General features: G+C 37.5%; 1 protein-coding gene across 32 annotated transcripts in view; it reads right to left on the bottom strand.

Annotated features, from left to right (window-relative positions):
- The window catches only part of DST (dystonin), a 306056-nt gene that overhangs the window by 181108 nt on the left and 106783 nt on the right, over positions 1-18165 (bottom strand). For 20 of the 32 annotated variants that reach the window (XM_027644871.1, XM_027644867.1, XM_027644873.1 and 17 more), the window contains 4 exons: positions 14048-14137; positions 13419-13517; positions 11157-11234; positions 8689-8781 (listed from right to left, as the gene is read on the bottom strand). In XM_027644871.1, coding sequence (XP_027500672.1) covers positions 8689-8781; positions 11157-11234; positions 13419-13517; positions 14048-14137 — 360 coding nt within the window. The remainder of the gene's footprint in view (positions 1-8688; positions 8782-11156; positions 11235-13418; positions 13518-14047; positions 14138-18165) is intronic. The other 12 variants (XM_027644875.1, XM_027644872.1, XM_027644900.1 and 9 more) reach the window with 2 other exon arrangements.

The raw sequence follows: 18165 nt of genomic DNA on the forward strand, positions 1-18165 counted from the left end.
TTGGAAAAGTGACTTTCAACTAAGGCCAGAGGACTCGTTGATTTGAAGCACACTTCCACATGAGCTTGAGTCGGGTCCTGATGTGGTCACCCTTAATTAACAGAAAAATACATTAAAAAAAAAAAATCTTTGTGAACTACTTCACTGTGTTTGTACAAACAAATGGTTTTTACACATAAATATATACTTCTGTTTCTTCTCTCTCATCAGTAAAGATTATTCAGGACTTTGCAGTGCAACAGGCCAAGGCTAATTTCATTTTACACAAATATAGTTTCTGTTTTAACAACAAGATGTCTAATAACAATAAGATATGGTTAAAGAGATCATAGCATAATAATATTAAAATATATTTAAAAAATACTATCTTGATAAAGCAAAAATTATGCAAAATGTTAAAGACAAGTATCCAGCATTTGAGTGACGGACTGCAAGTCCTTATGCTGTCTTATTGAAAATGCATCTAAACAACCTACCACAAGTACATTGCCAGTGTTTGCCCTCTACAAACTTCACAGGGGTTAAGAACTTGCTTAAAAATACTTCAAAATTTAAATTTCCAAAGCAAGTATATATTTAAATTAATACACATGAGCACCGAGGCTTCTATATTAGACTATTTAACTGAGCTTTAATGAAGTGTGACATAATATGTATTTCCTTTCAACTGTTTACATCTGCTTAACAGTCAGCATTATACCATCTTCTTTCAAAGAGAAAATGTTCCTAAAGCACTCTCTGTTATGTCCAAAGTCCTGTAGATTCAGTGGTACACTGACTGTTGTAAAAAATTTCAAACCAAATCTAATTCAAGATAGGTCAGAAGAAACACATATTTTTATTTTACAGTTGACTATCGCATTTTGTAATGCAATCAGTAATTTAGAAGGTCCCTGATCTTGCATATCCTCTTTCATTAACACCTTAAATTTTGAACACTTTTCCTTAAGAGCAGGTAATTCAATTTTTAAGAAAATTGGGTGATTCTGAAGTAGAATTAAAAAAAAAAACGAGACAGCAAAAATAAAAGAATCAGTTCTGAAACACTAGTTATAAGACCAGTGCTCCCAACAATCCTGCCTTACTTCTGCATTACAGATCATAGCCGGTATAATTACAATAGTCTCAGAATTTAACCATTTCTAAATATTAGCTAGGAATAAATCCATTCCAAGTATACCTCTACAGATGATTAGTAGTATCTGTGCCTTTTGATCTTCCTAGAAATAGGTAAGAAATATGTATTTTTGAGACTTAATAATCATTTTAACAATACTTAGCAGTTGTTCCAGAGAAGGCTATCATCTCTCCATTAACAATTCTTTCTGCTATTCCTTTTTTTTCCCCATTAACCAAATAGTACCTTTATAGTCACTTTAAATTTTTAAGTAATTTGAACCAAAGTGCTCTTGAACAGATCAGGGACAACAGAACTGATAAATTACATTTTTATCAGTTGTGAGTTTTTTTATATAAAAACTCTAAGCAAAATAAATTTCCATGTTAAGGGAAGATGATGATAAATGAAAGTGTGAGTAACTAAAGACAAAATGACCACTTCCAGCTAACAGAAATTCTCTAAAGCAATATATCCAAAGGAAAGAGACAGAGGTAACACGATTACACTACAGACTCAGAAGAAGGAAATTGAAATTTCTTCTAAAACTGTCTGCCAGCATAGACAGATGATATTCTAAAGCATCAAAAGAGACTACCACTGAAGCCTATGAGAACCATCACAACATAGCAAAGACCACACCAAAGGCTTTGTCTTAAGACACCTGACTAGAACTGAATGGAAGCTCAGCACTAGTTTAAGCCAAAGATCCAGATGATCAAAGCTGTTACAAATACTACCATGGATTGTTCTCTTTCTTTCTTTTTTTTTTAAACAAAATCCCCAAAGATACAAACTCATACCCACCAACGCTGCAAAGTTTTATGGGGAGATTAGTGAAAAACTTTTTCTGGCACAAAACCCCCTAAGAAGTATAACATGAATAAAGTATTAGACCAACACTTGTCTGCAATTTGACCTTAGAGACTGCTTAATCACAAACAAGAGGTTAAGATTAAGACATGGCAAACAAAAGATTAACACTGAGATATGAAATAGCTCATGCTGATTTGTATGAGTTTGCATTTAACCATAGATATTTGTAATTTGTCAAGCACATCTGTGACTGGGAGAAGCATTATGTTCTTAACATAGGACAGGTGCATTACCCATTATAGTGGCAATGTTGTTGAATATCTGTATTTGTTAGTCTGCAAAATGATGAGACCATTCATCCTTTTTACACTGCTAATTTATACTTTACCACTGGTCTCAAATAGTCAGCAATTATTGTAAAGGAGAAGTTATTCCACTTTGTCAATCAAATCATGCCAGGTATCTTTTACCAAAAGCTTCCTAGGAACACATTTCAGGTAGCTTTGTACCTAAAATCCCTTTACCCTCTTTTTTTGTGTGTTTATGCAACACAGTAAAAGCAATGGAGCATTTAGCATAAATGGGGCATATCATTTCATGGTACTAAAGCAGCATACCAGATAACCAGCAAGCATTTTGTTGCACAGCCCTAAGGTCACATGCAGAATGACAGAGGGATAAACATAAGCCAAAGAGAAAGTGAAAATTAAAGTACACAAAATAGAGAACAAGGAAAAAAATAAAGGCTTGCCAGCACAAACAATTATAATTGGAGCTGTTTGAGCTGTACTGGCAACCACTCCTCAAACTCTGAAAGAGCTCTTCAGCTTACAGCCGAACCATCAACAGGAGAGGTTTTATATCCAGTGAGATGGCTTACAAAAAGAGGAATTTGATCCTTGGCAGTTTCATGGCATTAAGGACTCTTAATGCTTCTCACCCTTGCCGTGTTTCAGATGAGCCTCAGAAATTCCAAGAACTCGTTTTCTTACTTGAGGGTTAGCACGTTTGGGTATTTTTAATAAATTGCTGAAGAATTCCAGAAGAGACAACTAGGAGTTCAGTTGAGAAATAAAATACCATGAGAGTATACTCTACCAAATGCTGAATAGTGGGGAATGCTTCTGCAATGGCTAGTGATGGGTAATTGCGGCTCCCAGGTGGAATACGCTTTATCCTACAACGACTTATAGTCACAGACTGGACAACTGGCCACATAGCTTCACCTTTAAATCTTTGAGAAGATCAAATCTTGAACTGTTCTAGTTATTTTAAAGCAAAGGCAGACTAAACTTCAATCCTTGGTCTGCAGGGCACACAGCTCGGGCAGGGCAAGATTTAGTCAGCTGCCACCAGCCATTTGTGGCCAGCAGAAATGGTTGCCAGGAGAACAGTCAGTGAAGGCCAGACCCAGATCTCTCAACTATACATGGCCACCTCAGGAAAGAAAGCAGCATGTCCATTGAATGGTGACGCCTAACACGGGATTTAACAGCAGAACTGCTGAAGGAGAAGAAGGTGTACAGGTCCCAGAACATCATGTTATTCCTCCATCATCTGTACATCATTTACTGGAATGGGCCACCACAGCTGAGCTGCCTCCTCCTCTGGTCACCCTGCATGAAGGCCACAACCTTCATGACCAATGCAAGAGTGCTGTAAAACCTATCTGCAGGCTCTGAAAACCTATCTGCAGAAAGGGGTATCAGCAACTTGAGAAAGGGCTGGGTAGTTGTTCTTTATCTCAGCCAAATCATCTGTAAGCAAATCTACCCTTCTCACTTTGTTGCCCAACAATGGTAAAAGTTTAACTGCTGATGCTGGACCAAATGAATAGACTGCTTGGGGGCAGACTGATCAAAAATAACTTTTTCTCAAAGGTTTATAAAGAGTCAGCAGCAAAAAAAAAAAAAAAAAAAAAGGATTCTCTGGCTGGCAAGAGAAGTGTGAAGAGGTTACATGTGCCCCAAGGAGGCCTGAAAGAAAGCACTCATCTGGCTGGAGGGAAGTGGACGGTACTGTAACATCTGGACAAAAACATCACTGAGCAGAGCCTTGAAAAGCACCATCCTGCAAAGAGGCCTGACAGCAAGGAGTTAGAGAGAGTGGGGAAAAATGTGTTTCACAGCAGTTTCCGAGCTGGAAAATGATGATGAAACTGAAATAGAAAAAGTCTATTGAGTCATGACTTCATAGCTTCCGAATTTTTTTAAGGCCTTACTTTACAAAGGACTAATTTTAGGTGGCTAGAAGTTTAAAGTTTCACATTGTTTTGGCATGCTTTTTTCAAGCATTTTCAAGTGAATTTTCAAGTGAAAATTATTCTAAATATTTAACATTTGTTAAACTAAACAATGCTTGCAGTGGTTTGAAAAGAAATTATCATCAATTTTTACCAAAATTAAATCTTACTAAAATTGTGGTGACATACTGAGGACAAATGCTGCTTCCATCTATAGTTGGTCATCTCCAATGTCATCAGTGAAAATATACTGGGTGTTGAAGGAGTCCATTAGAGTATTAATTTGGATATTTATACTTACAGCTTATGATTATACAAAATACTGTAATCTGATTTAGCATGTTCTACAGGTGCCAGGAAAATAACTTACAACACTTACTACATTACGAAACTGAATTTAAACTAACCCACATATTATTACAAGCATATTAAATGCATACTTTGAAAGCTTGCCTAAATCCTAGCAACATACATGTCTTGGGGTTTTCCAATATCCACAGGACAAATTATTTTATAACATATTCAACTCAATAAACCACCATCTTTTCCATATCTTTTACATAATTATTTGGTACACAGAACAATGTACAATTTCTGGACTTGTGTAACAGCAGAAGTCAGTGGTGTAACTCAGAACAACATTTATCTAATTATGGGTACCAAGTCACAAAGCTATAACTATCTTTAGACATAATTCAGATGCAAGAGAAACATAATCCTCAAATGTGTATTATCTCTTATTTTTGTTCATCATGTCTTTCTCCTAAATCATTCCTAAATTCATTCCAATAATCAGAGGGATTTTCTATTTTGAGGAAATATTATCCTCCAGATAAGGACCATGATTCAGAGAATCAATAAGCCACAAACAACAGCCAAAAAAACCCTCTGGCATCTTGACTACTTCCCAGATTGCAGCGTTATTAGAACACACACAAATGATGTGCAACAGAGCCAGTAACATCACACAGCAAATAGTTTCTTACGCTCACTGAGAAATTAATTACCTTTGCAAATGCTAAAAAAAATTTAAGGGGTAATTCAGGTTAAGAGATCTCAACACAGGTGTCTACATATTCATGTTTACATGCTAGCTAGGTTTTGAAGAGACCATTTTATCCACTAGGGGCAGGATTTAGTTTCCTCAACATGGGCTTCTGAAACTCTTTGAGATATCCTCCTATATCCCAATTGGCTCCCAGCTACAGGTCTGGAAGAGCATGGCTCTCTCACAGGTCTGGTGTTTCATCAGAGAACCCCTCATGCATATCCTGGATAGTCTAGCACACCTCAGATATCACTCAAATGCCATCTGTTTTTAGGAAACTAAATCAAAAGCCCTGGGGATCTTGTTAGTACAATCAACCGATTGAACAGCAGTGTTTCACACCCTGAATCAGAGACATAAGGAGAAAGTCAATTAACCATCTAGAACATTTGTAACACTTAAAACTACCTAAGATATCTACATGGGATAGCATATACAGCACACACACATCAGAACACACTAAGCACCGATGCTGGACAACTGAATAGTTCCGTAAGTGCTCTAGGCATCTACTTCAAGTGATCTGAAGTGCTCCACCAACCTCACCCACCGTATTGCCTAGCGCTCCAGCCACTGCTAAACATGTTTACCACAATTTAAGAAGCAGTTTATCCTGTCTGCTTTGTCTCTTCCCAGATGAGACTGGGTTTCCCATAAGACCTATGTCATGTTTCTCATTCTTGCATGGCTGTCTCATAAATCTCCAATGACAGAGACATTTATGTTTAGTCAAACAGAAGGAACCTCTAGTAGCTAGTTAGTTGACTCACTCTGTAGGCTATTCTAAACGTATAGACTAAATCTCAGATTATTCAAGGTTCAGATTATCAGATTATAGGGACAATTTAGACACTTAATGCATAAGAACGTAGCTCCCCATAAGCACCTGGACTTAGGTGTCTTAATGTCAAACTGAATCTGATCACAGCTTTCCCAATAACTAGAGGATTAATCCATGCACACTACATTAACAATACACAGTTATTATCATGAAGTTTTTATCTCTTTGTGAAGACTCCGCTGTTAGACTTTTCTGTTCAGATTTTTCCCTCATTTGAAATCTAAGTGAAGATTAAAAAAATACGTGAGGTGTTAAGTATGCACATTCTTCTGAACTTCACATTCTGAACCTGAATAAGCCATGTACAGGTGTCAGTGACTGATACCAAATTACCATATTCTTCAGAAGAAGTGGTATAGCAGTAAATGTCACGCAGGCACAGACTAGTACAGAGGGTGCCCCTTACCTCACTTTACATAAATCCCTTCTGCATTCAGTGTAGGCACTGCAGCCATTAACAGCAAAAAGACAGAAAATATTTTTTGTTAAAATTCTGTTCTTCAGTTATTTCATATTTACTAATGAAGTTTAATATTTAGTCAAGAACCACTACTCATTCTTAAAATTATTTTTTTCACCATTTTTTAAAGATATTATTTTGTTAAAAAACTGATCACCAAGAGGGAAAACCCCTTCCTGCTGTACATCAAACACAGCAGAGGAGAGGTAATCATCCCACTGCACTCAGAATTGGTGCAGCCTCACGTTGTGAACTGTGTGCAGGTCTGGGCCCCACAGTTTACAAAGGATTCGAATGTCTTTGAATGTGTCCAGAGGAGAACAACAGAGCTGGAAGGTATGTCCTAAAAGGAATGGTTGAGGACTTTGGGTTTGCCTAGTTTGGAGAAAGGGAGGCTGAGGAGTGACATCATTGCTTTACAGCTTCCTGAGGAGTGGAGAGGGATGTGCTGAGCCCTTCTCCCTGTTATCTAGTGACAGGAGGCTTGGCAATGATCCAAAACTGTGCCAGGGGAGGTTTAGACTGGACATTAGGAAGCATTTCTTTACTGAGAGGGTGGTCAGACAGAACAGGTTTCCTAGAGAGGTAGTTGGTGCCCCAAGCCTGTAGGTATTTAAGAGGCATTTGGAGAGTACCCTTAGCAACATGCTTTAACTTTTAATCGGCCCTAAATTGGTCAGGCATTGTATGTCCCTTCCAACTGAAATAGTCTATTCTAATAGATCTGTAAGATCTGAATTGTACTTGCAGACATTTAATTGGCAATTATTGTGGGTCAAGATATAGTGAAGTGTGTTTCAGGTACAATCTAAATGTTTTAACCTATTTCATATGGAGCTGGATACCTTACAGGAGAAAATCCTTGTTACACCAGCTCACCTAAACTAGTTCTTTTATCTAAATGTTTTTCCTTTTCATTAATTTTTACAACTGTAACTAAGTAGTAGCTCTAACTTTCACTACTTTTTATAAGCACCCAAAATTGTGCCAGATGTCCTGTGCTTCAGCTAGTGAGAGAAACACAAATTCAATTCTGCAAAAACCTATTAATCAGGTTCAGAAAGATAAAATATACATCAAGTAAAGGCTTAAATTCCACTAACAGCTTCTATTAGGAAGTTGCTAATAATCTTTATTTCTTAAAATACAGCAGCATTCAATCACTGCCTAATTCTGTATGTCATACTTAAATATATTTAAACCCAGTCTTTTTTCTCTCCATATAACTATGTGGAAGCAAAGACTGACACAATTAGGGGAGCTCTCAGTCTTTGCTACTGGTTAAGCTGTGCACCCTGTGCACCCTGTTTAAACCAGGGCCCCACTGTCCCTATTCATGTTTCTGCTTCTCGTTAGGATCTGCAGAAAGGCACATTAGATCCTAACAGCCTTTCTGGGTTTTTCTTGTTAAGAAATTTTTTTCAGTCATAAATCCAGTGCGGAACATTCTTAAGTGAACCATGCTTTTTCTGTGTGATTGTGTAAATATCTGATCTTTTAAAATGCCAACAGTGCAGGGAGTTTATCGCTAACAATGCTGCAGTCACTAAATGGGAATTATCTGTCATCTGAATTACATCATCCACAGCCATGGCCATTATGAAAGCCTCATTTTGAGGAGCAATTTAACACCACACACTGTAAGGCTGCATTATACTGTACACAATCCCGCCAGTGTACAACAACCAGAGTGCCACCTAGTGTGACCTGCAGTACCATCACTGGGGCTAGAAACAAATGCTGACATGTTATGAATTGCTCTAAGAGGCTGAAAGTACTGCTTGCTAAAATACTCATATCAGCAGAGAAATTCAGATCCTGAAGAAAAAAAGTATTTAAAACTTTTAAATATATTTTAATACACATCAAAAGAAGTCTATGGAATAAAACAAGACCCGTTTGTCCAAAAGCTGGAAGGAATATATCAACTATTGTCTTTAATGATGTTCAAAACTGAAGCTATTTTTCTCTCACTCCACAAACAGGCAACTAGCAGACAAACATCTTGAGGTTCAGTTTACATTATAAAATAAGATACATCATCAAAACCTTCAAATATACATTAGAGACATAATCTATGGAGTCCTGTCTAAGCGGATGTGTTCATCATAACTGTATGCAAGAATATGACCAAAAACATACTGTAAAGCAAAACTAGGCTTACCTGAAAGTGCAAAATTATGGTCCATATCAACCCCAAAGTCAATTTGGGATTCCCATCTGTTATATCATCATTTCTGATGTTAACCAGTTTCACCTGCCATTGTAGAAAGAAAATACAGACAAAATTGAAATAAATATGCCACAAACACATACTGCATTACACAGTATGATTGTAAAGGATACACTACTCACTTCCTGAGCCTAGTCTGTTGGGGATTTTTTAATTCTCAAAAGCATTCTGGCTCTAAGCAGCCTGCTAGGAATTGCCCTCTCCCACTCATATCAAGCTGAGAAGATCCTCAGCTGTCACTAGGCCAGCAGATCTGCTCCCCATGCCAAATACCCTTTTCCTTCATTCTTGTCAAAAGGAGAAGGTATGACAAAGCAGGGAAAGATAACAAGAATATAATGATCTGTAGCTGGTGTATTAGTCCCAGGGCAGTGCTAAGCCCTGAGAAGTTAACACTGTCTTCCTTCCACCCCACACTTTCCTGTGCCAGAGTAAGAATTCAGCAGCAGGAGAACTGGCTTACTAAAACACAATGCTCTGGCTCAATAAAACTAAGAATTTAGTATCACATTTAAATAACCAATGGCTTAATGACAACAATTACTATCACTTCTGATGCTGCACTCAATCACAGTGCTATAACAAGAAATGGTTAACAGGATGAAAACAAAAGCTGCTATTATTGCCACTCCCATAACCTCGCACTTAGAGTGAGTTCAATAATTCCATTTTCTTTGTCATATTTTAATAATTCATTTAATTTCTCTATTTGTATTATGTATCCATATAGCCTAGCAGTTAAAGATGACAGCTAAAAGGCATTTTATGCCAACATTAGTAAAGTTATATGCACATGCTTTTGAACATATACCCTGTTATCAATTGAACGAGCAAAGGCATGTCCTCCTCTTGATTTGCTACAAAATCTTAACTATTTGGAAGGAAAAAAAGTGCCAAACCACTCTATCTCCAAGAAAGACAGTGTATTCCACAGTCTGTTCTGGTCTAATTCTCAAGTCAGGTTTCTAAATTATCAATATGTAGGACTTCTCTGCCCTACAATCACAATAAAGCATTGGTTTTGGAGGTTATACAGCCAACCTGAGTAAGTTACCTCCTAAATATGGTTTAGAAACACCTATCAGAGGGCTGAAACTTTAATCAACTGCAAGTCCCACTGACAATTTACCAAGAAGACCAAAGCCCTACAAGCATTTTGTACTCTAGAATACAGTCATCTTCACAAAACCATAAGGCTAAGGAAAACACAACAATCCTCAGATCACAATCAACAGCTGTGTGATGGAGTCTTGTGCTTCCCATCAACACACACATTCATAAACATGGGGGTGATCTGATCCTATATCTCCTGCACTTTAATATACATGGTCTGCCATGCATAAGTAAGACATGGTGCAGCACAAGTGCTGAGGTCTTGCTGCATAAAAATACCAGTGTGATCATCATTTCAAGTAGCCACTCATTTACTTTGTAGTGTTATTTGTTCAGTGGCTCACTTAGGTTAACAGGAAAAGTTTGCTTTGAACTCAGCAAAGGCAGATTCAGTTCTCAGTACACATATACTCAGTGACCCAAAAGACAAGTTTGCAATTTCACTCAAAATACAAAAGGGCACTTAGTTTTATAACCAAAGTAAGTATCTATCTATGTTTTGCTAACCATAGATAAATTCAAACCCTTGAAGTAGCAAATAATTATTTTTTTATATCAATCAATCAAAAAGCAGATTTTCAGTGTCACTTCATTGGAATGGGATGGAATGGATAGGGAGAAACAGTTTTTCCTTCCATATTTTGGATACTTTTTTAAATTGCTGTTTTGTGAAGGGAGAAAGCAAGAATACTGTAAGCATTTAAAAGAATTTAAAAGCAGTAGCAGAAAACCACTTAGCAGTGTGGATTTCAAGTATCTGGCTTAAAGGAGATACAGGTGAAATTAAGACTGGATCTTCCACAGTCCAGGTAACTGACTCTGCTGCCTTTCTACAGGACCAGTTTTGCTTTCATCAAGATCAAGGTTTGAGATTTTCCCAAAACAAATAAAATCAAAATAAGGAATTCCCATACAATATTCTAATTTCCTTAAATCTGCATTTTGCACTATAAATTAGACTTTGAACAAAATTGCAAACCAGCTAGTGTCTGGGCAGCATGAAAGACAGTTAAATTTACTGTAAGCAACTCCTTAGGATCTCACACATAATTTTCTCCTCTTTAATACCACATATCACACAGAGTGTGTTGTTATTGCTCAGAGAAGGGTGGTGCAAAGTTAACTTTGCCACATCTTGCTTATCCATCTCAAGTATGACATAAAGCCAAGCCTACACAAGCAGCTGTTACACAACATGCATAAAAGACAAAGTAGGACATTTTTTATTTATTAGCTATAGGTGACAAAATTTTTATGATTTTTTTTTTTTTTAATTTTCATCATACCTGGCGTTTTTTCAAATAGTCCAGTGCAATTTGGACGTTCTGGAGTCTGTGAAAACGCATCCGACCTTTTTCTCGGGGCTAAAATTGGAAAACAATAGTTGTGAGATTTTCTCATCAGACAAAAGAACAGTCTGATGTAAAAGATACCGTGTAGAACATTTGAAGCACTGTGGTTTTAATGAAATCAATACCTTTGGTGGGAAAGTGTGCTTTGAATATTTTTTTTTAACTATAGTAGAAGCTTTTTAGCAGAGTAGATAGCAAGAGAGATCAGTGGTTCCCAGCTGCAACTTTGATCCATGCAGGCTGATAACCATTCCCTGTAAAGTACTATTAAGGCCAAGAGGGCTATTACCTACAGAAACTAAAGTGCAATTTATTATTATAAAATATTCACAGTGTACTAAGCAAAGCAAAATGTAAGTAATGTCATGGACCTTTATATTGCTCTGATAAACTCTGTGATGGAAAAGCTTACCTCTGTATGCAACTTCATGACTTAATGGTATGACTGCATAATCACTATGATATCTATACATATTTATTAAAGCATCTAATAAAGATAGTATCTTCCTCCAAACAGAATAATACAACATATACAGTCTTAGAGCGTAAGTTTAAACTCTTGACTTGAGTAGAATATTTTAAAGTGTGAAAAGAACTAACAAATCACTCTTCCCAAAGCAAAGACAAAACCATCAAGAAAAAAACTGTAAAATAAGCACAAGCGGTGTGTTAATGGAAAAAATGGCAAAACTGCATGCAGTTAGTGTAAAATTACCAAGAAGAAGAACCACACAGAAAACGCATACTTAGCTGTCAAAGATCAGCATGGGAAAGCAGTTAAACTTATATCATCAACATCATATCCAAATCCTTCTATTCTTCCTTATTTCAGATTTTTCACAAACGTTCACAGCAATAAACTGAAGCAGACTATAATTGCTAGAGAACAGCCATGAATATGAGTATTTCCTCAGATAATCACCGCAAAACACACAGATAAGCCCAATCCTTCCTCAACTGCCTTTTTTTCCCCCCTGTGGAGTATGAGATGCTTGCCAAAAAGAAATGGGGGAAAATGGAGCTGAATAAGGAGCAAAAACTGAAACACAGAATTTTAGTTTACATTATATAATCTTCTATTTAGCCCCTTGTTTTTCACACCAATAGCTCAGGATCAAGCATTGCAGTCCTTGTTATCAAGTAGCTTCTACAGAGGGAACAAAGGACTGCAGACCTGGAACTTGGTTTTCCACAACAAAGAAGGTATAATAAATCCCCATCTATATAGTTAGGTATAGCATCTCAGAGGGGAAATATGTGTTTTCTAAAAAAGTGTAGCCTTTTGAGATATGTTACGCTCCAGAAAAAAGCACACAAATTCCACTGAAATCACAACTGCAACACAACGCATGGGAGCCAGGGAGGCACTCAGGCCCTATGATAGCAAGTTGCTTTAGCAAATGCCAATGATGCAAGGTCTAAAAAGGCATGAAACAGCTCACTTGGACTAACAAGCACTTGGTGTTTTACACTTTTTAAGTAGATATTTCCCTTCTGGATGGACAAAATACAGCGAAACAATAATTTGGTATTTATTTCAAGAAAGATAAACTCTGCAAACTATCCGTATTCTTAGTAACCACTACCCAAAGCTGTAACTTCTAATCTATCTGCTTTGATAAAAATAACTATTACGTGTGGTAAATTTTAACAAATAGATCTGTGCATCTGAATTTTCTTATTTCAAGATGTTATCCAACATTATGTCATGTATACCACAGGCACAGTAGACTAGTGCTTCTAATTAAGACAAATCGATATTTTGCTATTGACTTCACTAAGAAGAGCCTTCAAGTCTTTGTCTAAATTACTTGTATATGGACAATACTATTTGCAAGTTTAAAAAAAAGTCTTAGTTTAACAGAATTATGGTAATTCCCTATCTATTATTAAAAAATCTTATAACATCTCGATAGCATTGTCCAGTACACATTTGCATCATGGTTTTTTACAGTTTAATCAAAGAAAACAAGTAAAAAATCTTGAACATTTTCATTTCAGCTGTTCACAAAAAGGCTAAATCAAAATTTGTCTTTACCATACCTCCGTCATGAACACACATATCCTGGTTTACCAACACAGTTTCTTTTGTCCTTTCTACAGCCGACTACTGCAGCACACCAAACTAGGAATTTGCATTAGCAGACACCACACTTCAAACACTACATTAGTACAGTTATGGGGGTCGGCACCTACCCCCTTATCCTCATCCTCCACATCCTCATGCTGTTCATTTGCGCATGCTTCTGTTGAACTCACCAACCGTAAGGTCTTCAAAAAATCTCGCTCTCTTGGCTAATGAATACAACAGACGGGAGACAGGACAGCAAAAACACAAGACAGACCACAAATGAAAAGAAGAGCATGAAAAGAAGAACATAATGAAGAGAACAAATACAAAGCAAGGGAAGTAATGCTCACAAAGAAAGGAAATGACACCTGAGGAGTGTGTTAGACAATTTCAGGGACATTTTATCCTTGTTATTTGTCAGTTACTCCCTTTAATGCAAAAGATATTAAGCATCCAATACTTGTTAAAACAAAAATTGGAAAGAAAAAGAAAGAACAGAAAAAAATAGTGCATTACCCTACTAAGAAAGGAAGTCTCTCTGACCACAAGAAATGAAGAAACAGATTGCATTCCCCCACAGAATTCACAGTAGCATATTTTACCAAGAGAAATATAACTTGTGTCTTTCGTATCTGGTCACAGATTACAGAAAATATCAAAGAAGCCTCCAGCAGTCAATACACAAGGAGTTAACAAACAGAGAAAATGCATAAACAACAATATGGAATCATTGCATGCTGATCTAAAAGCTTACCAAGGTGTCTCCAGAAAGGACTTCCAAAAGTGAGATCAAGTTATGTCCATCTCTTAGGTCTTCATATAGGTCATTCACATGCTTTCGAACCTGCATAGAAAAATGCAAAAATTAAATACAAGATCCCCGTTTATACCTGAGAATTCACACTCATATTAGCATACATCTTTTAATATACAGATAAACCTCAGATATACCTCAACATCGCTTTCTGAATTTATTCACATTCATGACAAATGTACAAATCCAAATCAATTTTAATAGGTAAAATTTACTGCTACATCTGAATTCACACAGTTCTATCACACTTTCTATGATTTTAATGAAAAGAAAAATAATATGAAGTTACAGGTAATGAATGCGCGTAGCAGTGAAAAAATCAGTATCTGACAATTTTAATTATATCAGGTATCCACCTCCTAAATAATGACAACTAAGACAAACATAGCTAAATCCAATGAATTGTAAAAAATACACACAACATATATCTTATCATCAGCATGCATGTTCACTGCAGTCAGGACAAAAGTAACATACCTCCTGGCCTTAAACTTATTACTAATCAAAGCACACCATCCACCAATTAATAACATGTATTCTCACCTCAGGTTTCCCAGTACTTAGTTTTCCCGACTCACACATCAGCCTTATCCACCATACCAAAGAAATATGACATTAGGTTGATCTAGTGAAGCCAAAGACATGCACAGCCCTTCCCACCTGCCATGCCAGTGGCAGAGGTTAATGTTTCCTACACTCAGCACCACCCTACCACGAGCAGACACCAATCCAAATGATCCTCTCCTGTGGTGTCCCCTAATAAATGGTTGAGCAGGGCTGATAACCAGCAGACTCTGCAGGGCCAACCACAAGTGAGGGAGCAGGTACAATGACAAGAGACAGCCAGAAGCCCTAACTTTTCTGACAGGCACAACAAAGCTGGGAGATGTCTGTTCACAGGCCAACTTCTTGTTTCTTTGCATTAGCTTAAATGAAATATTTTTAACAATTTCATCCAGCAGCTCTTTGAACGTGACAAAAAGGACCTAATTTTTCAGAAGCAGAGATTTTTGACATTGCCAGATAGGGCAGAGGTTGAGGGCTTCCCAGCTATAATTTAATGTGAGTTCCCAGGTGCTCCCATTGAACCACTAGACTCGAAGTTTCCTAAGCTTTGAGAGAATAAAATGCAACATCAGAAATTTTCTTCGTTATCACCTATACCACAGATGAGCTGTACTTCCAACATGAGATCTATGGGACACTGACTGCCAACATTTCTATATGTATGATGAGGGCAACAAGAATCGACCCAGATCTTTGACTTTATTTGAGAACTCTGTTCACCTGACTTTCAGGGGAATTTCTGTTGAATAAATAACTGTCTCCATATCTAAGCTTAGTTTCATAAATGCTTTTGTGTTCTCAAGTTTTCTTACTCCTAATTTTAAACGTGAAATTACCCTAAAATCTGTTTCATAAACACCTTAAAGATCTTAATTTAGAGTAGTATCACAGCACATTTATGCTTGTGCTGAAGACTAGCCAGAACAAGTCATTTAGAAGACTGTTCCATAAGGAATTACAACTGATGTTTTCCAAAACACTTATACAGACTCTGCATAGACAGTCAAGTTACAACACAATATTCTTATATATACATATACCTAGCTTTACAAACTCATGTACATACAGTATAATTTTAATTTTAGTTATGAATTTTTTAAAAAATTCTGCAAACAATTAGTGTAAAAAAAATTCCAAGAGAAAATTTCTCTGGTAATACTGAAGTACTGTTAAGCTGAATGAAGAAACAAAACAGGTGTTCTGCTATTACAACTCTGGTGAAAGGCAAGAAAAGGGAAGCCATGTAAATCACCAAAGTCCCTGATACAAACAAGTTGATCATGGTAAATGCTTAAAAGATGAAAAGCACAAGGGTCTTTAGTTTTTAACCCAAAACAATTGTGACTTTTTAATTTTACTTTCAAAGAACTATGCCAAACTGAGTGCTAGGCTCTTCCTGACAAAAGTAGGCAAGCTTTTTTCAAGATAAACCCTGTGAGAGGGTTGCCTGCTTAGTCCCTCAGGACGTATCATTCTCCACTTCCCTTTGGAGAGCAGAATCCCAAGCCAGAGCAGATTCACAGTACAGGCTGGTGGCCAGAGGGACGGAAGGACATCAGGTTAAGGACAGAGGAATGCTGTACATCTGAAAGACACTGAAAGAACTGTCTGTGCAACACCAAGTCAACGCCTACACTCTTTTCAACATACAACTCAGGGGAATTGCACAATATGCAGGTATCTGAATTGTGGGATGAGAAAATATTACCATTTCTGGTCTGTCTGCTTTTATTTTCCATTAGATGCAAGATGTCTTGCTATCCTGCTAGTTTGTCTCTCACAGCACACATCTGTTGACCTTCTGTTTGTTTCTTATGCTCTGAGGTTTCCTAAGTACTACAGAGACAACCATCTTCCCCAGCTTATCTTTCTAGAAATCACAGACACTTCAGAGATGAACTCACACTGGCTATGAAGAAACTGGCATAGAGCTGTCAACACAGGAAAACCAGCAGTACACCTTATATGTCTGTCTTAGTTCTGCCACTGGCTGACACTTACTGTGAAGATTAATTATTTAGGACATACTACGTCAGTCATCCTGGTACAGCACAACATAACAAGGAATTTCTTCCATGACTCTGAGCAGCAGATGTGCACCTAAAACTATGTATTTGGGCAACTGATGTGAGCAAACATGTTCACTCAAAGCAGCAGATTACTTCTAAAAGAAGCATCCTGAGCTTCTCAAGAGATCCTACACTGCCACTTAAGGAAAAGCTTGCAAAATCACCTCTCTATCACTTAGGCAACTCTTGTCTCTCAACACATATAATGAATTCTTAGATCTTGAAACTAACAAGAAATATAACTAGTTCATTGCTCCTTAACTGCCATATTTAGCCTTCTTCAGAACAGATAGTAGCACAAATACTGGATGCAGATGGGGTCCCTGGATGGATGTGTGAGGATCTGCTGATGCCGTGATAGTTCGTAACAGTTCTTGTGGTTTTTCAATAAAATCGCAGAATTGTCAGCCCTACATTTTGCAAGGTCCACATGTAAAGTAGGTTACAGGTTGCCTCAAGCAACTTTTTGCAATATGTCCATGTGAGTGTGGCAGATTTGATAATCTGGGCATGAGAAGAAATTCTTTAAGGAAGATGTGGGAGACACTGAGTGGCTGAGGGGCATCTGACAAAACTTAAAGAGAAGCAAAATGGCTTCATCATTGAAAAGGAACAGAACGAATGTAAGGCACTGTTTCAGAAGCGATTCATCTTCTGATCTTCATCTTCTGGTATGTATACTATATTCGTGGAAAGGAAAGCTCCACTCTCCTTGATATGAGCACAACATATTTTCATATTATCCTTTTCCAGCAAGCTTAAGCTTTGCAGTCCAGTGCCCTGGGAAATCTCTGTGCTGACAGTAAAAAACAGTTTTTAAAATTGTAGCAGTCACAGAGCCACAATCTTGCCTCCAGACTCCAGTATGGGAGGCACTTGACAAATGAAGACTGTGACGATGGCTGCCACCTCCAAAAGCTAGCAATCTGACACCCCACATAACTCACACAGCTTTATCTTACTGTTCAGCTGGCACATCCAGCTGTTTTTACAATCAAGTTGCTATCAGTTCCACCCTTATGTACCATTCTACTTCTACTGTAAAGTACCTGGCCTGCCAGGCTTAGCTTCCTCCTTAGGGGGCTGGCATCGCAGTACGTGTCATCACTGCCTTCAGTTTGCCTGATTCTTGCTCCCACCGACAGAGAAGGAAGATGTGATTCAGCTTCCTGGTCACACATCTGTAGAACTGGTTTATGTTTAGGGGCCATGCCACTTGGCCTCCACCTGCTTCTCCAGAAGGACTGAGGTTTGCATAAGTGTGGCCACACTCTCACAGATATCTGTCCTGAATACCCTTACACATCTCAAACAGCCCCAGATGCCCATGCTTAGTGAACCAAACTTGCACCTAGTGATCTCTGGTTTTGCTATGAGTCACAGCAAAAAGAAGCCATCTTCCACAGAAAGCCTGTTTCTTAC

This window comes from Corapipo altera, unplaced genomic scaffold, assembly GCF_003945725.1.
Source record: "Corapipo altera isolate COAL_440 unplaced genomic scaffold, ASM394572v1 2, whole genome shotgun sequence".
Lineage (NCBI taxonomy): Eukaryota > Metazoa > Chordata > Aves > Passeriformes > Pipridae > Corapipo > Corapipo altera.